The sequence below is a fragment of the Miniopterus natalensis genome, chromosome 3 (assembly GCF_054644295.1).
Source record: "Miniopterus natalensis isolate mMinNat1 chromosome 3, mMinNat1.hap1, whole genome shotgun sequence".
Lineage (NCBI taxonomy): Eukaryota > Metazoa > Chordata > Mammalia > Chiroptera > Miniopteridae > Miniopterus > Miniopterus natalensis.
Window position 1 is genome coordinate 54,553,089 of NC_142083.1, and position 25,140 is coordinate 54,578,228.

The 25,140-nt window shown below is 32.6% G+C and overlaps 1 protein-coding gene across 1 annotated transcript in view; it reads right to left on the reverse strand.

Moving 5' to 3' along the window:
- Positions 1–897: 897 nt before the first annotated feature.
- Positions 898–25,140, reverse strand: part of SLCO4C1 (solute carrier organic anion transporter family member 4C1) — a 56,353-nt gene continuing 32,110 nt past the window's right edge. Inside the window, exons 3-13 of the mRNA XM_016221971.2 lie at positions 18,195–18,377; positions 16,761–16,857; positions 15,237–15,358; positions 13,917–14,032; positions 12,352–12,496; positions 11,742–11,937; positions 10,937–11,090; positions 7,114–7,304; positions 4,552–4,616; positions 2,839–2,976; positions 898–1,058 (exon numbers count right to left, since the gene is read on the reverse strand). Coding sequence (XP_016077457.2) covers positions 898–1,058; positions 2,839–2,976; positions 4,552–4,616; positions 7,114–7,304; positions 10,937–11,090; positions 11,742–11,937; positions 12,352–12,496; positions 13,917–14,032; positions 15,237–15,358; positions 16,761–16,857; positions 18,195–18,377 — 1,568 coding nt within the window. The remainder of the gene's footprint in view (positions 1,059–2,838; positions 2,977–4,551; positions 4,617–7,113; positions 7,305–10,936; positions 11,091–11,741; positions 11,938–12,351; positions 12,497–13,916; positions 14,033–15,236; positions 15,359–16,760; positions 16,858–18,194; positions 18,378–25,140) is intronic.

Sequence of the window (25,140 nt, forward strand, 5' to 3'; positions counted from 1 at the left end):
AGTAGAGTTTGTTTTAATCAACAGTAACAGTGCATGCCTCCTATAAGCAAAGCGCTATTTTAGGTGCCATAAGTAATGTACTAGGTAATCAGTTTTTTAAATGATAAAAATTAAAGTACTGAGTATCTAAACATTGATCAAAAGTTCATTAAATCTTTTCAAAGAAAACCAATAAAAAACATATGTCATTAAAAAAAAAAATCTTTTTGTGTCTAACTGGCACTTTGCTGAAGCTGGTACTTTTCCCTGGAAGATATGTAATTGAACAACACTATCACAGATTCATATTAAGAGGTAAGTGTTAAAAATCAGCAATATCAATAAATTACCTCCTGGATTTCTTGAGTTAAAGTGAAAATATGTATATATAATGCTGATATTTCTAAATTCACTATATGCCGGGACACAGAAGATAATTAACCTATGTTCTAACAGTTCTGTAACTTTCTGTGATAAAGGACAGATTAGTATATGTAAGTTTAAAAACAAATGATATTATTTAGCTGGTTTTTAATTCATGGATTTTCAATAGTAGTTTTTGAAAATCATGCATAAATACAATTAATTTTTGAAACGATAAATTTTAACTCATCACTGGCTTTTTTTTTTTTAGTTGAGAACGTCATACTTAGACAATGGGAAGTGTGTGTGTGTGCGCGCGCGCGTGTGTTGAGGCTTTTGGTGGAACTTTGAAGGCACAGGTCTGTTTCTTACATCAAAATAAAACAAATGAGTCCATACATATATGCCATACATACACAGAAAGCATATTTACTTATAAAACATCGATTTTTAAATGACTGTCCATATTGAGCCGATGACGCTGCGACAGCAATGTGCACTCTTACAAGTGGAGGCCAGTTCCCCAGCTGTACCACTCTCCCCTCTTTTCCTATTTCATCCCTCATTTCTTGCTTTGGTGAGGTCACATTCCACTGCAACAGCGGTCAAAACTGCACTCGAACCGTGAAACGACACATCTGTTTCTACTGGTGGCGGTTTATAGAAAAAGACTGCAAGCCCATTGAAGAGAATGGTGATAACTTTACAAGTAACACCTAAATGTAAGAAGAAAAACTAATCATGCATTTGGGCCTTTAATTATTAAAAAAGAATCAATTCTCATTGAGAGATTCTTTACATCTAGAAGTTCACTATATTAAAAAGTATACAGGCATTATAGTTCTATGTTTTAAATTTTTAAAACTTTAGGAAGGTTATATTCTTCAATAAAAAAATTGTATACATTTCAATGAACTAGTCTGCATTTTTCTTCTAAACAATAAAAATACACAATAATTATTTTATTCTTGGTTATAATTGTACATTCCTTTCTAATTTTATTAATACAATACCATAATCTATAAAAAATTATAAGCAACCAGAAATCAATGACAAAGGAAAACAGCTTATAACATTCTTGAACCTGAAACAGTTGCAGAATTTTCTTGGTCATAATGGAAAATAACTCTAAAAGTAAAAAAGTTTTGGAGTTCTTAGGAGAAAGCCTCTATGAGAATATATCATATTTAGTACTCAGCCAAATTTACTTTTAAGTATCAACTAAAAATATGAAACATCAAGAGTCACTTCGACAAGCTTTGATTTGTTTTCAAAGAACTCAGATTTTGAGCTCAACTATATGAAGAGAAACTAGTTCTGGCCACATCACAAGCCTTTAAGTTCCAGTCTAATATGATAAATAGCCTTACAATGTAGTTTTTACAGTATAGCTACTTTGTATTAATCATTAATATTTTACTCAAAATGTGCATTTGAAAAATAAGAATGAGCTAAGTGTTTCTAGATTTATAGGAAGATTAATTACATAAGTACTACTGTTACAATGTTTTTGAAAAAATTAAAGGTCTATGTGTTTGAGGGGAAAAACTCTCACATTCATCACAGTAGGAAACGGAACAATTCATTACCTTTATCTTTTGGTGAAAGACTACAAATATAATCAATTACATTTTTAAACATAAAAGCACACTGAATAAAAATGTTTTTCAGCAAGTAAAAGTGATAGGAAGATTAATTTTGCCTATTCTAGTCAATATTAACTTTCCCTTTTTAAAAATTTACATATTTATTTCTTCAGTGGATATTTTATTACTGTCATAAATTCAGACAGCATACTCTGGGTTTAAACATATGCAAGAGCAATAAACTATCCTGAAACATATGCCAATATAATTGCAATGAAAATCACACATTATGTAAATATATATTTTCTATCTAGGATTTCTCTGTTTTAAACCATTCTAATTTCTTAGGGTGTTTTAAAATTTTTATCTTACTCTTACAAACTAGATGCATTGTTCTGTTTCCTTAATCTTAATTTTCATTTATTGCTTTACCAAGACTATATGACAGGCTGCCAAAGGCAAAAAGGGTTAAAAATCATGGCTCATCTTCTAAACTTATGAAAAGATTTCTTGTAACATTCCTTAGAGCCAAAAGACACTTCCCTTCCTCAGCTCTATGTGCTTTCTAAAGCCCAGGTACCTAGATGAAATCATTCCAGAGTTTATTAGCATTCTCCTTCAACTTCTGTTAGATTCCCCCAAAAAAGTTTGAGAGAAGTTGTTAAAAGAAAATTAAATGATATGTGGTGTCATGAAAGCTAAAATGTTATTCTCTCCTATTTTAGACTTAGTCCTGCAGACCCCAGGAAAAGCCTTTCATAACCTGCTGATACCTGATCTCTGCTTCAGGACTATAGGAGAGCCCAAAAGTGCAAACTGAACATTTAAAAACTGAAGTAAGTAACAATGAAATTGTTTTTCTCTTGCCATCACAGATTTACTCTAAAGTTATTAAGAAGTCACTACTTACTTATAGCCACTAGCAGATGAGCCATCCTGATGTTATCATACATCCAGCAAGCTCCTTTAACTCCACATTCGTTAACATCCCAGAGAATACATGCGCTGTCTATTGTGACACCAAATATAATCGGTCCAGGTATAGAGCCTAGAAGAATTATATGTGAAATACACATGGGTAAAGATTATAGGTTATAATTACAGATTTTTATGTTCAAGAATATCCATGTATTTTATTTTTTTACTGTATCTTGTTTTTTCCCATCACTATTTATCCCCTCCATGCCTTCTTCCACCTCCCCCCACAGCAGTCGCCACACTGTTGTCCATGAGTTCTCTTTTTTCCTTTTTGTTCAATCCCTCCACGCCCCCAACACCCCACCCCACTACAGCTGTCTGCCTGCTCTCCATATATTTTAAATAAATAAGAATAGGTATTAATCTGTCCATTTGCAAACCAATCAGTTCATATACAAGTAACAAGGAAGAAACTTAGGCAAAAAGTCTAAAATAATTACACATAATTATACATTTCTAATCAATTAAAAATATTTTAATAAAAATCACTGGCATATATTGCATTGACATCTAATTAAATATTTTAATTCACTGCTTTTCTAATTTAATAAGTCTTTGAAATTAGCTATAATACCTTTAAAAATCAAAATAAATTATTGATGCACAAAATAAGTGCTAAGAACAGCGTGTACTGTATGTATGTGCGCACATGAGAATGTAACGTGTACACAAAACATTAATACTAACATGCCTAGTGCTGCTATCTCAAACACACACCCTCCCCTGAGTGAGATCAGAAGGCACAAAACTTTCACATGATTAAGGAACTTCCAGTTGTTACAAGTCAAATACATGATTTGAAGTTGCATTTCTTAGACAGAGATTTCAGCTACATCCAGCCTGTTCTTTTGTGACCTGTGGCATGACGGAGTCAAAAGAGCACTGGTCTGAGTAAGGAGACCATCTTCCTACTCTCATTTGCACCATTAATCGTTTAACTATGGGCAAACCCCTGAATCTCTAAGGGCCTTCATTTACTCATCTGAAAAATGGGAAAGTTGGTTCAGGTGACCTCTAATGTTCCTACATTTGGTTTTTGTTTTTAACATGATCTTAATAATATGTGCATACTATTGTGAATGTAAGTATACACACATAATTATGTGTATAATATAATGCTTGTCTTTTGTATTCTTCCCGGATCTGGAACCTTTATAAATTCTTCCATCAATTCCTAACTAGTCTTCATTGTTGATGCAACATAATCATACCCTAAACATAAATAAATGCTGGGAGAAAAAAATGACAGTAGTAATTTTTAAGATTTTATCATAATTTATGTTGGTGGTAGGTTTTATGTGAATAGAAAAAAAATGTCTCTTACTATGCTCTATTAGAAATGCATTGATGATAATATATTATATTTCAAATAAATACGATATACTCTTTAAGGTTATATTTGCAACGGAATTAGAAACAATAGTTATAACCAGTCAAGGAAATAAAAAGTAAAGTCATTATTTTCTTATGTGATATATGATACTATATCTTGAATATTGGAAAACAGATTCTTCAATGGCAATTATGTAGTTTTCTACTGCATTTAAATTAATTACTTTCTTGGCACATACCATAAATGAATAAATCAGTAACACTAATGAACAGAAATAACCAAGTTACGAATGAATTAAGAAAAACGGCATACCTAATAATCGAAGCATCATAAACTGAATTCCCAATGCTAGAGACCGTTGCCTTTGATTAACACACCTGGAGATAGTAAATGCACATGAGGCCAAAAATAGTTGTACAGTACATTCGCTCTTTGAGCAAATTCATTTTATACCAGGGTGGCATTTCTAGATTAAAGTAAATTTTATGCATATGAAAGAAACAAGTTATTTGTAACAGTTTATATACAGTTCAAACTTTCTGGAATTAAAAAAGGAAAAAAATGTCTTCTGAACTAAAATACTGCAAATTACACCAAGAAGAGTAAAGTAAATTTTAACAAATATACTGAATATATATGAATTTTAACCAATATAAAGGAGAAAGCACATTCATTAACAAGACCTATTTTTTTTACTACTGCTTAATTCACATGTCACATAATTCTTACTCTTACTAACTGTGAAACAAAAATCATACCTATGAGATAAGAGTACAAATTTGAGAAAATGAAAACAGTCGCTGAGGCTCAATCTAATTCAACAATATGTAATGACTATCAAATATGAATGAGAAATGATGCTGGGACATGAGAGTTAGAGGACAGATAAAAGAGATCAACTACTCTTTAAAAACAAATTTGCAGTTGAAAGGTGACATAGATAATTTTTTTCAAAATAAATTTTTAGAAAGCATATTCTCTATTCTGTAAGTAACTCCAATTTCCATGTAGTAAAATGTTAACAGATTCATTAATGTTTTTAGACAGAGTCTCTAAAACTTCCATTTGTCAAAAAGTATGTGAAAAGACACAACTGATAAAGGGTCAATATTCAAAATATATAAGGAACTCATACAACTTAACAAACGGAAGACAAACAATCCAATTAAAAAATGGGCAAAGGACCTAAATAGACACTTCTCCAAAGAGAACATACAGATGGCCAAGAGACACATGAAAAAATGCTCAGTCACTAACCATCACAGAGATGCAATTAAAATGACAATGAGATATCACCTCACACCTGTCAGAATGGCTACTATCAAAAAATCAACAAACGACATGTGCTGGCGAGGGTGTGGAGAAAGGGGAACCCTGGTACAGTGCTGGTGGGAATGCAGATGGTGCAGCCACTATGGAAAGCAGTATGGAGGTTCCTCAAAAAATTAAATATGGAACTGCCATTTGACCCAGTGATCCCACTCCTAGGAATATATCCTAAGGAACCCAAAACACTAATCAGAAAGAACTTATGCACCTCTATGTTCATAGCAGCACAGTTTACAATAGCTAAGATCTGGAAACAGCCCAAGTGCCCATCAGTAGATGAGTGGATAAAAAAGCTGTGGGACATTTACACCATGGAATACTATGCAGCTGTGAAGAAGGATCTCTTACCCTTTGGCACAGCATGGAGGGAACTGGAGAGTATTATGCTGAGTGAAACAAGTCAGTCAGAGAAAGACAAGTACCACATCATCTCACTCATATGTGGAATGAACAAAATAAACTGATGAACAAAATGGATCCAGAGACACAGAAGCATGGAACAGACTGAGGGATCTCAGAGGGAAGGTGGGGAGGGGGGAGCGGGTGGGGAGAGATTAATCAAAAAACTTATATGTATATAGGCATAGCTCATGGACACAGACAATAGTATGGGGTGGGGTGGATGCGGGGTAGAGGGGATCAATGGGGAGGAAGGGGAACATCTAATACTTTCAACAATAAAGATAAATTTTTTTAAAAAGTATGTGAAATGGTTAAGTATCAAGGAACCAAAAGTGAAAAGGGCAAAAGCCAGGGTTTGTCAGGAAAGAGACAGAAAGGCTGAGGGGCTCATGGAAGGGCAGATAGGAAATATGTTTACAAAGTGAGGTGGAAGGAGGAAGAGCAACTAAAAGCACGGACCACTGTGAAGAGCCAGGTGACAGCCAGCTGCTTATCTATCAGGGCTGTTTACAGGAAGGTGTAAAATCGCAGCACCTACTGTAAAGGGAGCATGCAAGCCATTCGGATTCTGACCTATGGGGAGCACACTGTCTCTCCGTCATACTCACCACTCTATTTCCATCAAATAAAACTGAACATATTTCCAGCTTACAACTGAAGCCTCACAAAAGCAGCAGAGAAACTGACCAAGTATATAACAGGTGGGCAATATTAGGACACTTCCACATACATGATCTCATTTACACCTCATACATCTGAGGCTCAATGAAGTAGCTTTTTATTTATTTTTTATTTTATTTTATTTTTTTAAATATATCTTTATTGATTTCAGAGAGAAGAAGGGAGAGGGAGAGAGAGAGAAACATCAATGATGAGAGTCATCGATTGGCTGCAGCCCGCAACCCGGGCATGTGCCCTGACCGGGAATCGAACCCCGATCGCCTGGATCCTAGGTTGACGCTCAACCACTGAGCCACGCCCGGCTGGGCATGAGGTAGCTTTTTAAAAGCATCAAACTAATGATCTTGTAGAGCTGAACTGTTATTAGAACCAATGGTCAATATAAACTTCAAACGACCCTCTGAGTCCTCTCTCTTTCATTCAACATGCTGCCTTAGGGATGGCAAATTTCAAAATCCATACCTTAGGATGGACACAGTTATGGGGGTACCAGCCATAAAAGTAAAAATAACTGCAGCAAAGAAAATGCCGAGGAATATGGGCAAATTGGTACATCGAGTTTCACACTTTCCAGCTTTAGCTTCAAAACCAAAACTTGCTGCCAGAGGTGATATTTCTGTTTTCATTCCAATACAGGAACAGTTGTAATATACCTAGAATATCAGACATAAAAATACCAAAAGTGTTTATCTTGAAAACATGTTTTATCATTGTAAATTAGGTGATCTCTAGACATGGCTCTCTCACACAGTCTTAATCTATACACAAAAAATAATGCTGAGAAAAAGTAATTAACCCTAAGAAATGAAACAAGGGAAAGCAAGCAGCCATAGTTATAAAGTAGAATCATCTCTATTTGACTTTTCTGTTCATTACTTCAACTTGTAACCTATTATTGACTCCGGATTTATAAAACAAACTGACAAGAATATAACAGTTACGTCATCGAGCAATTCCAGACTGCTTTGAACTCATCATAATTGTTCAAACAATCTTCCCGATCACTGTCTTCATTTCCATTACAGGACACAAAACAAAAAGCATGCACAGCGACAATCTCGCCATTACACTAGTTTAAAAGAACAGATACTGTAATTTTAACAAGTGCTTCAGTAAAATAACTAATATGTCACAAGAGTTTGGGGAAAAATTGCTTCTTTCAACTAAAGCTTATTACTATAGTTGAACTTTCTTGAATTGCTTTATCAAAAACAGTCTCCCTCTTAAGATGACATATTTATGAATATCAAAACTAGAAGTTATTACATTATCCGGAAGGCTATTTTATATATAAATAGCATAAATATGTATGTTAACAATTCTTGTCAACACATTTATACATATAAAGAATATGAAATGTTGGAAGGCAACATGTCAAAAAAAATCACAAGTATTACTTTGTATGAAAAAAATTCAGATATTTTAAAAGTTAGGCATAATTATTTTTTAAAGGCTTTTTACATCTCAACTCCATTCTTGCTTTAAATCCTTTTACACATTTGAGGCCTCAATAAAAGAGCAGAGGCAAAGAAATCAAAGGGAAGTGGTACTTTTATTGTTCTGAAGTCAGAGACCTTTTTTGGCTGCTAAAGGTGTTCCATGACCACTGGTACTGACTCAGGACACACAAATAATTAGATGATGCCCCCAAAATAGACTGTTTTATACTCAGCAATCAGGTATATCAAATAATGGAGTAATGTAGCCTTTAAAATTTTACAGAAAGAAAACTGAGAACAGTTTTTTTCTGTCCTTTTTTTAATATTTAAACTTTTTAAAATTTATTGTTGTATTACAGAGGTCCCCCATTCCCCCCTTGACCCCCTCCAGTTTTTTGTCTTGATGAAACTTTACAACTCTCTTACATAAAAAGAGTATACATTTGCCTAAATATAGTTGCTGTTAGTTAGCATCTGTTTTTGTATTTTGGATCACTGGTGTGAAATATAAAACTAATATTTCTGTGAACAAATGTGCATAGGTATTTATTACGTTAACATCAATGCATTTGTCTATCTGAAATACTCTATAAGAAAAAAAATTCCAAGAAAAAATGAGTTGCTACATGACATAGTTGGACATTAAAAAGTCAGAACAAATAGAAAATTTGGAAGTCAAGATAACATGCTTTTCCTAAACAACCCCTAGAAGACAATTTAATGTTTAAAATAGCGATTATGGCACTTGGTTAAAAATATATAAACATCAAATTAATCATATCAAAATAACCAATACTATTTTCAAGTATGTTCTAGGATTAGATTTTTATTACTATTTACTTATTTAATTTGGGTTTCCTTGTGCAGGATAATATTTGTATCTAAGTATTTTACTATGTAAGTAAAACTCTTCCAATAACTTAACTTTCATGTCATAATTTTCTAATTAAAGTTAGTTAATAGCACTATTGATCACATTTTATATACAGGGAAATTTTACCCACTTATCTACCTCTCAAAGAAATAGTTACCTTCCAGGTAGTTCCTATTCTAAGATATACATCATGCTCTTTATATTGGACACAAACATCTAATTTTCTAAACTTATTTTGAAACTGAAGCAATACCAAATGTCCACTGGTTTGAAGGTATAATAACCCTCAGTTTGGGAATCTTAAAAATATTCCTGGCTGGCCAGGGCTGCTCAGTGGTTGACCACTGACCCATGAACCAAGAGGTCACTGGCTCAGTCCCCTGTCAGGGCACATGCCAGGGTTGCGGGCTCGATCCCCAGTAGGGAGCGTGCAGGAGGCAGCCAATAGAGGGTCCTCTCTCATTGATATTTCTATCTCTCTATCCCTCTCCCTTCCTCTCTCTCCAAAATTAATAAAAACTTATTTTTAAAAATTTTTTTTTAAATATTCCTGATGTCTTATTAACTTTCATAGGCACTTCATGGCAGTGATCTAATTAGTTTCATTCCAAGGATTAAAACTGTACTTAGTCATGTCTACCAGGTCTACTATGACTCACCACAGACTTTTTTTACAGTGTTCTTAGATAATCACTTAAAAATCTGTAAGCTAGGTAATATGAAAAAAATGTACATTGTTTTTCACATTCTGGTTTACTCCCAGGAGGAAGGTCAAATCCTGGTCTTCAAATACATTAACACTGAGATAAGTGTTTAATGTATTTATTACATGCAAAATTATTACAGTTATGCACGTATATACACGAACATGTATTTATGTGTGTACATATGAACATATAAATGTGTATAACCACATACCCATATACACACATCTGTTAGTTTTAGAAGAAATCGGAGGTAATTTTATAGATCATTTCAAATAATTATTTCACCTTATTTATATGGAAATATTTTATAAATTTATCTTTATGTAGAAAAAGAAATGCTGTTTCACTAGTTCATGTTTCAAATAAATAAGATTATGCTGTTTTGTCATATTATTCATTGTGGTCTATTATATCATAGAATATATTTCCCTCAGATCTTTTTAGTGTTACCACATTATCTATTAATGCCTAACATACTATATAGTATTAGTAATGTGAATATTTGTTTCCAAGGCTCTTAAATTTAGCTAAGATGAAATCTTTGGATTGTAGATGTAGTACTATAAAATTCTATTGGATCCTCTTAAAATGATTTAACTGTTAAAAAAAACACATATCTAGGGAAACTGATATGCATTCTAAATCCAGAAATAAAAGTAAATTTGTATTTGAATATGAGTAAATGATTTGGATATTTTCAAATGAATCCATGGTACATCAAATAAAAGCAAAAATACTTATGATACTTCTACTATGTATACTGTAATTAGCAAGAATAGGAAAAGTTCCCTGACTTCAAGGGAGGTGTACAGTTGAGGAAAAAATAATGAAAAAAGGTAAGTAATATTTCACTGCTATAATACAGGTAATGTTACAAAGATGTATGTAACTACCAAGTTAATTTTTTGACAATAATTGCATCTAAGGTATAAAAGAAGACTTTTCCTGTTGGAGTGGTCAGGTTTTATGTTTTGTTTTGTTTTGTTTTGTTTTAAGATAAGACCACTTAACATGAGATGTACCCTCTTAACAAATTCTAAGTGTACAATACATAATTGTTGACTAAAGGGACAATGTTACACAGCAGATCTGTGAAGCTTATGCATCTTACGTGACTGAAACTTTATGCCTGGCTTCTGAATGGAGTAGGTGGGCCAGGAAGGAAAGAATAGGCATTGCATAACTCCGTTAGAGGGATCGAGAAGGCCGTCCATAAGTACACGAACACACTGCCTCATTAAGGTAATGTAGCGGACACAAGTTACCTCGGGATGGCTTTTTGAATCAGAACTTTTACAACCTGCAAAGCAGGGAGAAAAATACTGAACTCCATCTCTGCCACAGACAGGGTAATAATGTGACCGCATGCAGTTGCAATTGGCATTACAAGGAGTGGTCAAGTTTCCCAGGTTTCCTGTCCTGTCAACGAGAAATGAAAGGTGGGCAAATGATCTCTGTTACAGCATTTAATATACAGTTCAGAAGCATTGCTATATCTTTCCATTTAGTCATTTATTCAATCACTAATTCAATTTATTCAGTCATTTATTCAATTCAGCATATATCTATTGCTAAATAAATAAAACAAAATGCCTTTTCACATAGAACTTAATGTCTTGTGCAAGAGAGCAGTGGAAACAATAATTACATGCCTGTCGGTGAAAAGAAAAACAGATAGAGTAAGCAAACATAGTTTCTCATTTTATACCAAAGAACTCTTTTGGGGGGAGGGAGGAGCTGATTCTGAAGACGGTAGGATGTTCAGCAGCATCCCTGGCCTCTACCCACTGGATGCTAGTAACATCCCCTTAGTTGTGATTCTGCTGTATTTAAATCTTTGTATCCCTGAGCATAGTACCCAGTACAGAATAGTGGCTCTCTGAATAAACACCCAACTTTTAATAAGATGTCAATTACTTAAATGAAAAAAATGTACCTATTCTTACACACGAAAAAGCCTTCCAATTAAAAAAAAAAAGCCAATCGCTTATCATTTCATCATATACTTGGAGAAACACACATAGTTGATTACTCTGATAATAATATCAAAAAGCACTGAAATATACCTACCCATTATATGACTGAGACACACCAGCAAATGGCTCATTTTCACAGCTGGCATAAACAAATACAAAACTCAGCACAAGTGCAATTAAAGATGTAAGCAAAGAAAACTTCATTGTGTTCTTACACGTCATTTTGAATTTTGAAACAAGAACACCACCTAAAATCTGACCAAGAGCAGCTCCAGGAATTAAAATAGCCCCTAATGAGAAAGAAGACACAGTGAGAAAACATATAAATATACTCAGTAACTCCTACCAACAATTGGAAAAATATCAAAAACAAGCAGCAAATTGATTTTAACATATGAAAGCACTCATGATTTAGACACATATGAATAAATGATTTAGTTGTTATATTAAGAGATTAATAAAATTAATGTTTTTAATATAAACATTTATATTGTCTTTAGCTATATAACTATATAGGCTCTGTATCTCTCAAGCTCATACAAAAGAATTTTTTAAATGTCAGAAAATCAGGAAATTTTATCAAAATCCGTATAAAGTTTAAATTTCAAGGACTCAGCTATCCAAAATTACATGCTATTCTATTAAATATTTAATATGGAACAGTAAAATTATTAGATTATGTTAGAACAAAGAGGATGTTTTACCTCCAAGGGTAGCTGCAAAGCTGGATGAAAATCCAAATTGATTTTCTATAAATTTAGGTAAAAATGTAGCAAATCCAGTAGTAACTAAGGCTTCTGAAGAAGTTGATAAAACTAAACACATAAAGACAGTATTCCTCATCAAATTCTAAAGAAAAAATACAGTTCACCAAATGAATAACTATGATCATACTGCAAAACACAGCATCAGAATGGCAACTTATTCATAAAAACCATATAATTATCCATAACATTTCAGGCTTTTCCTCCAGCGTAAAAGTATAAATATGGATTAAATAGTTTTATATAGAGAATGTTGAGAAAATTTATCTGGGAAGCATGTGAGGATTGACAAATGATTCATCAGTAGGATGACTGAGCCTTTGCCATACGCAAGGGACCAGAAAAAGGAAGTAAAAACCCACTTGTGGGATGGGGTGGAACGGGTCATTGGGGAGAAAAAGGGACATTTGTAATATTTTAACAAAAATAAAATTAAAACAAAACAAAACAACACTTGGAAAGCCTACTTTCCCAGCCTCACTATAAATCTCCATACAATAAATCTGCCCCTTATTTGACTTTCTTAGTGCGTTCCAGTAAATGAAGAACTTGACTGTGAGCACAATGAGAATGGTCTTTAAGTGTCAAACTTCTAGTATTGTTCCGTGACTACAGGACTCAGTAGTTCAGAACCTTAGACAGGCATAGAGTTCAGTCATTTTAAAAAGGTTTTTTATGTTCCTAGACTTCTCAGAATGTTATTAATCTATCAGAAGAGTACAGAGCTTCATTATTTCAATATATTTAACCATAAAGTGAAAACCAAAGTATAGTTCTGGAATATTTAATGTAAAAATCTTCATAAAACCAACCACAACACACACACACGTGTGCACATGAACAAAAACAAGAGTCAGAGGCAGGTGGTCTAAGGAAAAGTAAGTAATTTCAAATCTGGAAAAGGTAAAATTATAAACTCCTTTATGTGCAAAACTTTTATGATGCTAAATAAAAAGAAGGCTTTTCTGCTGAGTTCAAAAGAATAGACCGTAACACTTTTGTTTCTTTAACCTCAAATTCAAATCAAGTAACCACTAACCACCACTTCTTTCACAAGGCAAATGTATTGGTTTGGCATTCTCAAATACATATTTACAATTCAGTGATAACTGATCAATCCTTTACATAAAGGAAATGGCATGGAATAATGGGCTATAGTACTAATGAGGAACCACTGAATATTGATATTGCCAGTAAGGTAACTCATTTTCTCTCAACTATTCTACTCTGGAATAATTTTCATTTACTCAAAGCTCAATAAAATTAAATCTGGAGAGTTGTTTATAAGAGGTAGAATAATAGTAAATAAGCAAACAACAAAGCATTGTGGAAACATATGTATATACAGGGTGGGGCAAAAGTAGGTTTACAGTTGTATTATTTTATTATTTTCCATATAAACAACTGTAAACCTGTTCTTGCCCCATCTGTATGGGTTTATGTGTCTATATAATGTACACATATGTATGTGTGAGGGAGTATGTGTGTGAAGCATGTTATTTTACCTTTAGAGCAGCTGGAAAATCTTTAAAACTCTTTCCAAAATTCTCATCTGTATGTTCTAAGGAACAAGTACTCTGATGAGTCTGGGAAATTTTTCCGTCTTGAATTTTTGCTGTACCTAAAAAAAAAGTATATGTATTTGCTCTATCACTTCATTCTTCATTTTTAAAAATGCTTACTTTTTAATGAACACATTTCTGCAAGTATGTAAATTCCATAATATAAGAAGCCAGTTCCTCTCTTTCTTAAAAAACTGTATAAATATCCATGTCTGCAATCTGGCTGTCCTACGAGCTCATATTATTACCATTAGCTCAGGAAGTACCAACCAGTGTAAAACTTAAGATGGGACAATTATGCTCTAATCACATATTTATTCTCTTCATTTAAAATCTCTCTTAACATTTTTTTTCTTCCATTCAAATACTTCTCTTTCTCATCCTTTATACATTAAACAAAGTATGTTTGAGGCTTTTTTCCTTTACTCTCTTTAATTGTAAGTACTTTGCAGATGAAACAGTATTTACCCTCTATAACCAGGTCCCTTTGATTTTTAATAATGGTTCTGTGAATCAATCTGAGAATACAGTCAATATATGGATTCAGAAGTTGGATTGGCCAAGGTAGGAAAAAAAAAAATGGTTCCACCTACTTCTACTCTGCCAATGTTTCTTCTGCCCATTTCCAGTGGTAATCATCTATCCTGTTTTATATAATAGAAACGATACCTGAGCCTAGAGAAATATATATATTTGAACTTTATGATTATACACAAGCAAAATCTCAGAGAGAGAAAGAAATGAATATTCTCTTCTATTAACCTTTTCTTTTTTGGACAGACAGGCTAGTATTGGAATAGAGTGAAAATGAGTATACTACAGCATGACTTTAGTGACAACTGAAAGAAAAGCAATTGTACTTTCAACAACAAATAATAAACATCAATGATTTAAGGAAGATTGGCTCTTCAAGTTAGTGACTGAATACCAACTAATAGTTTAAAAGATAATATATCTTACATATATCTATAAAGCAGGATTCCAGATAACACATAAGAAACAAATTTATTAAGTATATAATAAAGAGGTGAATATGTACAGTTTTACTGATTATGAATTGAAAATAAAGCAAAACCATGAATATTAAGATTGTTACCCAATGTTTCCTAAAATAGAGAAAGCTATTCAAAAGTTTGCATGGTCAGACAACTGAGATTCTATAAAACAATGAATTTTCTAGGGTTCTTACCAATCATATAGAAAGCAACACTTGACACCTGGAATTGTACTAAAATTCCTTGGTTTTAAAGAAAACATTTTTACCTGGTAAATGTTTTGGGAAACATGAAAAAGGTATTATCAAACACCAAGCAAAGAGCCAAGCCATAATAAATCCAATCCACCACGCCCCCAGCCATCGCGGATCATCCTCAGTGATATCAGTGCTATGTGACAGAAAAACAAAAGGTCAGAGTCAACTCTATTTTTTGTAATTTACACTCAGCTGTGATAATTATATACTTTACAATTCAAGTGCATTTATAGAGGTGTATTGTTATAATATCCAAAATTTTAAGTGGAGCCATTTTGATGAATCAGACAACAGATAGAATGCAGAAAGGAGAGCTGTAAGAATAACAGTTTGTAATCTATTTCAGAATGGCAAACAAGACATAAAAGTTTCAAATATTCAATAGTAAATGTAAGTATGTTGAATATTTGAAAGCATACACAGAATTTCTGAACATTCTTTATCTGTTGGCTAAGTTTTTGTTCTCTACTATATTAAATACATCTCACAGTGTATCATTGATCTACATTAAAAGCCTATACAGTGCTTCAATTACAGCACTCATTTAAATATAAGTCTTCTTAAAGCGATTTATTAAGTTTTTTATAATGGTTTTCATATTTTATAACAATAGGCTCTTCCCCAAAAGACAACTTACGCAATTTGCCACTGAAATTAAAATGTTCTTTCTTAAAATCCAGCTCTCTGCTTCAAGGGCTTCCTCTGACGCCTTTTTCTACAGTCTCTACAAGATTAACCAAGAACTAGCAGCTCAAAGAACAAACCATATACCCATGACCACATGGTCACTGCTCACAGTCATGCAGACGACTGTGTAGTTGTAATTCCCAATGGTAAAATGAGGACATATGGTCTCCAAAGTTCACTAACTTCTCAATTCAGGAAGAGACAAAGGTAACTAAGTGCTTAAGAGGAAGATTTTGGAGTCAAAAAGATCTACTCTTGACTCATGCCTTGGCCACTTACCTAGCTGTGTATCAACTATCTTACAGAATTATTAAGAGGATTAAATAAAAATGGCATGTAAAATAAGGTAGTACATAGGACCAATATTGTGTGGAAATAGTATGGGATAAATAAACATTACCTATTACTATCCTCCACTGTCAGTTATTAAAACGGCACAACTGTGATCTCTAAGAAGTTATCAGAGCTACCACAGAAGAGCCTGAGAATCAGACTCTTGACTCTTCGAGCTATCTACCTCCAGCTAAATGTACTAAAAACAATCAATTTTGATTAAATTCTTCTTTTGAACAATGCATAGGGTCTTGGATGTGTATTTTGAAAAATTATACCAGGTGTCTATTAAACATCCTTATTTATGAATAAATGTTTTATACTACGAGATGGTATGACATTAACTCATGAAGCAATGCAGCCAAAACATTATATAAAAATTGTGTATATTAGTTTTGTTTCCTGAAAAATCCTCATACTATAGTGAGGAAATACTGTGAAAATGTTCTGTGTATGATATTAACATTATAATAATGAAATAAACTCAAATAAAAAAAAAATAGGTATTGCCTTGCCTTTGTCCCAAACCAACATCAATGTATAGGGTTAACAGCTGTCCTCCCAGCACATAGCCAATAGCAGGGCCTAATATTGACATAGAATAGCCAATTCCTAGAAGGAAAAAGACATGGACAATGGTCATCTGTACAACTTTGTTTTGAATTTCTAACAATAGTAAAGAAACGCAAATACTTTACTATAGAAAAATCAAAATGGTTAGAATTACATGAAAATTACACATATTTTCACTAAAAAATGCCATCTGAATGTTATCACTTGTAAAATCCAGGAACTTAAAATAAATAATTCAATTTAAAAGTTGTTTGACTATAATAATTGCAAAAAACCAATAATTACAAATCCATGGAGGGATATATTGTAAACTGGTGGCAGGGGCAGTATATCGACTACCCTTTACGTATGGTGATAGTAATCATTGTTTACAATCTTTATGGAAAAATGTGTGCTATGATAAGCCTTTTCCACTCTGTACACACTACAAAGGCATTCTTTATTTTGTACCACAGCAGCTGATAAAAACCTGGATCTGGTCATTAGTTTGTTTCTTAAAAGTAATTAACTTAAACATCAGCTTTTAGTGAATCTCCCATTTTTACTTGCAGCAGAATTAAACTGACCTTATTTCTCTCAGATACTTAAAAATTCATCATATATAACTTTTTAATTTTGCAAAGTAAGCCCTCACCAAACTGAATATGTGGGCACCCTGGTCTTGGATTTCCCAGCCTCAAGGTCTTTAAGAAATACATTTCTGTTGTTTATAAGCCAGCCAGTCTATGGTATTCTATTATAGCAGTCCCAACGGTCTAAGACAGTCCTCCACATTAGAATAATAAATTGATAAAGTGAAAACTAATGTGCAAATAAATTACACATTAATTGGCCATAGGGCGACAGATAGTCCAGTTAGTTCTAACTTGCAGGAACTTCAGGGAAGGAATTTAAGAGAAATTTATGCTACCAAAAATTAGATCACAAAGGGGGGGAAAAAATCAAGTCATATATCAAAAGGGTTTATCTGAAGTGGAAAACTCCATAGGGTTTCTGGGTACTATTTTGTGGTTTCTTTTGTTGACTTTAGTCAATAGGATGTAGTAAGTCACATAGAATGACAGAGCTCAATTTCTACACCCTGTGTAAATCAGCTGGAATTCAAGAGTCTACTGGTTGGACAGCACTTCCAGGAAACTGGCATGCCCAGTAAAAGAAAGAGAGCAGGACATTGAACAAAACTCACAACTGCATTCTACTGAAGGACATAATAGGCCAGTAAATAACAAAACAACAAAAAGCAATATTGTATATATCTCATGAAACTCCTATGAAATTACAACTAACTTTAAAATAAGCATATGTTATGCTTTACTTATAAATTAAACAGTAAGATGAAATGATACTGAGACATTTATGTTATAGAGCAAATTTACCTATATAGAGAGAAGATTTGTGTGTGGGCACAGAATCATCAAGAAAGGCTGTTCCCAGGGTATAGAGCGGAGTTCCTCCTGTCCCCAGCAATAGTTGTCCCAAGATGAAGACATACAAGAAGTTGGAAAGCGAAGAACTTGAAGAGGTACAACTGGTTCTGTTCCTTGCTATTGTACAAGTATCTTTAGAGAGAAAAAAAAAAATAAAAATTTGTGAATATAAAGAAATTCAGAGAAAGACAAGTACCACATGATTTCACTTATATGTGGAATCTAATGAACAAAATAAATTAACAAACAAAATTAAAACCGACTCATAGAGAATAGATTGACAGCTCTCAGAGGGTAGGGTGGTTGGGGGCCTGAGTGAAAAAGGTAAAGGGATTAAGCCAAAACAACAACAACAACAAAAAACCCTCATAGACACAGAGAACAGTATGGTGATTACCAGAGGAAAAAGAGGTTGAGGGAAGATAGAAGAGAGTAAAGGGGAATAAGTGGTGATGAAATGAGACTTGACTGAGGGTGGTGAACACACAATACAATATATACAAATGATGTATTATAGAATTGTACACCTGAAACCTATATAATTTTATTAACCAATGTCACCTCAATAAACAATAAATGAGCACAGAAGAAATCCATAAAAAAGAAATTCAGCTAATAATTTAAATATTTATCTTTATAAATTATACCTGCCTAACATTAACCTTCTTTATTTCTTCCAATCACTTCCCTTTGATTATATTTAGCTATTTTAAAATATATATATTACTAAAGAAAATTTATGAAATATTATGTTAAAATTTAGAAAATATAAAACAAAAGTAAGAAACAATACTTATGAGTCAAAATTAACAAATTTCAGGTACATTAATGTGAGCACAACTGATGCAAGCAGTGCCAAGTCATAAATACAGCATGACCACCATACAGAATTAATCTTAAACACATCTGAAAAGTGTACTTGGGTAATAAAATATTTTGGCCAAACAAAACAGTCATTCTTAATGTTCACCACAAAGCAGTAGTATTTGGAAGTTATGTCTAGTTCTTTTTTTACAGCTCAAACTATTTTATTAACTTTATTTTTTGAAACTATGTATGGGTCTATAGAATATTCTTTTGAATATCATCAAAGGAAAAATGGTTCTTTTTAAAATTTGATTAAAATCTTAAAAATCACATTCAAACTCTGGGTATTATAGTAAATCCATATTTCCTAAACTCATATGCTAATGAACAAAGAAGCTTGTTAAAAATATATTCCGCCCTTTCCCTTTGAAGCCAGCGTAGTAGCCAGGAACCTGCATTTTAACGATAGCCTCAGCTAATTCTATTTTCATTTCCTTATTATCAGATCAAGACTTATTTCCTCACTGATGAAATATGTAAGGCCCTTCAAGTACCAATCCTTGACATTCTTTAACTGGTTCATATCCATCAAATTTTTAGATGCAAATTTTATGCATAAAATATGTCTTTTTAAATTTAAAACATACCTTATAATATGGCACGTATTCATGTTATAAGAGGTTGATGAATATTTTGGCAGATAATTTGTTTATAACTGGGCTAGGTCTGCATTATTTGTGTTACCTTCCTGGCCATGTCTGACATTTGAATTGTAACTCCTGGTTTCAATAATCAGTTTCTTGGAAGGAATAGATTCGACTAAGAATCTCATTATTTGATACACGGCAAAATGGGATATATGCATATTTCTCAGTTTATTATTTTTCTTATATTTTCATTATATGAGTATTCTTCGGGGTTTTGGTGTTTGTTTGTTGTTTTTCCCAAGAAGAGGTAATTCATGAGGGTTCCACATGCTTTTTTAAATAAATTTTAAATAGCAACAGAAGACTATCAGGAGAAAAACTAAACTGTCCCTTACCCTGCCCACCTCCACTCTATGCTCTCCCATGTAACTTAGATGGAGGTAATAACCCCTGTTAACAGTTCCTTTTATCATGTTTCATTCTTTTCACACATTCACATTTTATATCATTTACTTTTTTTACACAAGTATGATCATACTAAACATACTATTCTTATATTCAGCAATTTCCAGTTTTCAGATATTATGTCCTGTACGTCTTCATGTTGGAACCTAAAGCTGTATTTAAAAGTCTTTGTTCACACTGTTATATTATTCCACAGCATAAATGTTCTGTGTCTACAACATATATTTAGTAATTAATAATATAACGTATATTATGATTATCATTATATTATACACGTTTAGGTCATTGCAAACAATATTGTGATGACTATTTTTTAAATTTATCATAAAATATTTGTACAAGTCTATCTGTAGTACAGGCTCCAAAAAGTGAAAGTGCTCGGGCAAAGAGTATAAATATGTATATTTCGATACTGCCAAATTGCCTTATCAAAAAGTTATATGAATATTCAATTCCACCACCAACGCAATAATACTTTACATAATAAAACTTAAATAACTACCAATCTCATTGGTTAAAAAATACATATAATTTTAAAATTTTATTTTTAAGTATTATCATTGAAATTAAGCTTTTTTCCATGTTATTGGCTACTTGCATATTTTTTCTGTGATCTAACTTTTCAAATTTATTTCATAGGTTGTGAGTTTGATACTTGACTTATAAAAGTCTTCCCTTCTCCAAGACTACATATAAATTTGCAATGATTGTATCCTAGCATTTTTATTACTTTGTTTTTAATTCATATGTAATATATTTTTGTGGGAAGAGACAGGGATGCAGCATTCTGTTGGATTAACCAAAGAGCCTTTTACATTTCCTATGTATGGGTTTATTTCTGGGTGCTCAGTTTCGTGTCACTGATTTTTGCAGTCCCTCTCCAGCACAAATCTCTTGTAATTACTTCAGCTGCCTAAGCTTTGAGGGGATCAATACCTCAGCCTGGTGCTCACCCCCTTTACAGTACTGTGTGAAAGGCTCTGTAACAGCATCTTATTTTATCATTTTCCCAAATAAACAAGATCTACTTATGAAAACTACTGTGTCTAATATATTACTCTGTCTGTATTATTTCTAAATAATTTTCTTCTATTGCTTTTCTTAGAGTTGATAAAAAGAAATGACATATCAAGAAGTCATAGATGAATATTAAATGCATATTGATAAGTAAAAGAATCCAATCTAAAATGTATACATACTTTATGATTTCAAGTATATAACAATTTGGAAAGGCAAAACCATAGTGATGGTAAAAAGATCAGTGGATGCCAAGGGTTCAAAAAAAGGGAAGGAGGGTTAAGTAAACACAATACAAAGGATTTTTTTTAGGACGGTGAAACTATTCTATATGGTAGTTTAATTGTGGATGTATGACACTATGCATTTGTCCAAATTCATTAAACTTTACAGCACAGAGTGGAATTTAATGTATACAAATTTGAAAAAATCACTTAAGAGGTCAAAAGGTTCCAGGATAAAAATGCAGAACGTGACAAAAGGATCAAACTGTAATATAAATGTATGAAACCTCTAAAGAGGATGGGTGTAAGGGTGCTGATCTAAGTAACTGTGGAAATGAGTGGAGTCTGCAAGACTGCAGGCAAAAGAAACTGTACATAATCACTGTATTCTAGATGATAGTTATTTCCCATTCTCTAATTAAAGGGCCTCTTGGAGAAATGGCTGATTCTAGGACTAACACCAGAAATATACAGGATGAGCCTGGATCATCTCATAGTGCCAGGAAGTAGTGCTGAATACAAACAACCAAACCCCATACGATAGAGGCCTGTCAAAGGGACATAGGAGCCAACTCAAAGGACTCTGGTAGCCAAAGCTGGAATAATTTGAGCAATAGAATAAAGTAGCATTGGATTATAACCCAAAGTATAATATATATATACACACATATATATTAATATATATCCATCCACACTGAAAAATAAATGACTAAGTAAATGTGGGAGAGAAAGACAAATCTTTAGTTCAGAAGAATTTCAAGTAATTATGTCTATATTCCACTCTCAAAGAGGTGGAGCATAACACCCCACGTCTAAAGTGTGGGTACACTTAGTGACTTTCTTCCAAAGAGTATAGTATGGAAAGTGAGAACAAAAAGAGTGACTTAGCAGGGAATTATACTGAAAAAACACTACCTCAGCCAGGTGATCACGATCATCATCAAAAGTGGTAAGTGATGTTGATAGTATACACCCTTGATCTGATGTGATGAAAATGGCATTTTGCCTGTGTGGTCCTCTCCCCAAAAACTCATAACCCCAGCCTAATCACTGGAAAACATCAGGCAAATCCCAGTTGAAGGATATTCTACATCTGACTAGTGCTCCTCAAAACTGCCACAGTCATCGGAAAAAAAAGAGAAGAATCTGAGATATCATCACAGCCAAGAGAACCCAATTGAGCATGACAACTAAATGTAATATAGTATTCTGGATCAGATCCTGGAACAGAAAAAGAATATTAGATAAAAATTAAGGAAATATGAATAAAGCATGGACTTCAGTTAATAAGTACAAACATTAATAGATGATGTATCAATATTAGTCCGTTAGTCATAAGAAACGTAGCATACAAAGTAAGATGTTAATAATAGGGGGAAATGGAAACTATATTCTATCATCACAACTTTTCTGTGAATCTAAAATTGTTCTAAAAATCAAGTTTATTAAAAATTTTTAAAGTACAGAATAAAACAACCCATTACAAATACAGGCTTAATCTTTCACAAAAATTGAAAGTAAATAAATAAATAATGAAAATATACAGCAGCAATTTCGATTAAGCAGATTCTGCCAGAGATGCAAGAATAGAAAAAGTTAAAACAGACTTTAATTTTCAACCTTCTCAGTTCAAGAAAACAAACTGTTACAAGTGGGCAAGGAAAGAGAAGACCTAAACAATATAATTAGTAACACTGAATTTAGGAAAGCAGGTTAAATTCCATTTTCTGATAAAATTGTGCCTTCCAGTTAGGTCCCATGGACAGTTCTAAAAAAACTGACCAAATATTACAATGCAAAAATATCTATATACATTCCAAAGAGCAAATAACAGTAGCATCCTGTGGTCAAAATAAAACAAAATTAAAAACCTCTACTACAACAGAAAATGAAAAGGCCCTTGTATCTAAAATTTTAAAAAATATATAGCTCTATTAAATTATTCTTAGATCAAAAAAATGTGCAATTACAAAATTTCTTGAAATGATAGTAGAAACAATACACATCAAAAATTATATGTTATAACTACTATAGTACTTACAAGAAAAGCATCTTATTAAAACAAAAAAAGCACTAAAAAATCAAATCAAAATAAAATATATATGAAAATAAATCACGCATTAATGAGCTGCTCCCAACACTAACACCACTACAGCTCGATGAGGTTATTACAGAATATCTATAAAGAAAATAACATGCAAAAGAAAACCTAGAAAAACAATAATGAAAAAGGGAAGCAATTAAGAGGCCTCTCTAATTAAAACAAAGAATTAACAAGTATATAGAAATCTGAATAATGGAATAAAAAATATTAAAATTAGCAAAAAGTAAGTCTTTTGAAATAATCAATAAGATAAACCAGTAGCTAACATAATTAAAAAGGAGAAATTACATATATACAAATAATACATGAAAAAAGAAAATAAACCGTGAGAAGAAATTTTTTTAAAATTACAACAGATTACTTAGATCAGATTCTAGCAAAAAAAATTTGAAAATCTAAAATGATTAGTTCTCAAGCCCATAGTTAGAGATAAATTTTATCAATATTTTAAATAATGACAATAATCACATGATTATACTAATTAATGCTACTTAAACTATTTCAGAACATAGAAAAAGGGTTAAATATTACCAAAATATTTTTATGACCTGAGTACAAATTGATACCAGCAGGTGAAAAAGATTTCCAACAAAAGAAAAACACAGACCCATCTTACATCTGAATATCAATGCAAAAAAATCATAAATAAAATATTAACAACAAAATCCAAAACAAATTAAAAAACACAGCAGGACTTTTTTTAAAAGCACAACAGAAAATCTTAGAAAATTTAATATCTAATTAGAAAAACCAAATGATCACTTTCATAGATTTTAAGTAGACATTTGATAAATGTCAACACCAAATCATATTATCAACATAAAATAAAAGTAGATATTTAATTAGTATGATCAAATATATGAGTAGATAAGTCTGTATAAACCCCCATATACGCATATGTACACATACTTACTGCTAAAATCAGGAGTAACACAAGGAAATTTGGAATTATAAAACTACTCTGCAACTTTTCAATATTGTATTAGAGGAAAATACAAAGGAACTAGAGGCTTACAAGTTGGAAATCAAGAGGTAAAGCTATCTCAATTTGCAGAAGTTATAATTGTCTTCTGGAACACTGAAAACAATGAATGGAAAAACTACTAAAAACAGTAAGAGAATTTATAAAAATAGTAAAATATAAAATTAACATACAAAATAAATCAGTAGGCTTTATATGCCCAAGTTAGATGATGTGAGGGATGGAAAAAACAGTGTATAGTAGGAAAAATAAACTAATACACCCAAAAATAAATGTAAGCATCCTATATGAAGATTATGGTCTATCTAGCATCACTGAGAAGCCTGAAGTAGGAGAAAACAAGGAACAGTGTGTCATAGGCAAGATGCCAGAAAAAGACTCTAAATCTGAACAGAAGTCTTTGCATGTGGGGAAAAAGTGGAAGCTTTACTCATGAAGAACATCCATCTCCACAGAATCTCCGCTTGTCCAGAACAGGGTTCCAGTCCTCTCCTGCATGATATTATGTTATGCGGAACTCCAAGACGGGTCTCCCAAAATTTCCCACTCTAATTCCTGAGACTGAATATGACAACATCACACCTTTGACATGGTACAGTGGCAAAAGGGAGTCTGCAGAGTAATTTAAGGTTACTAATCAGCTGACTCT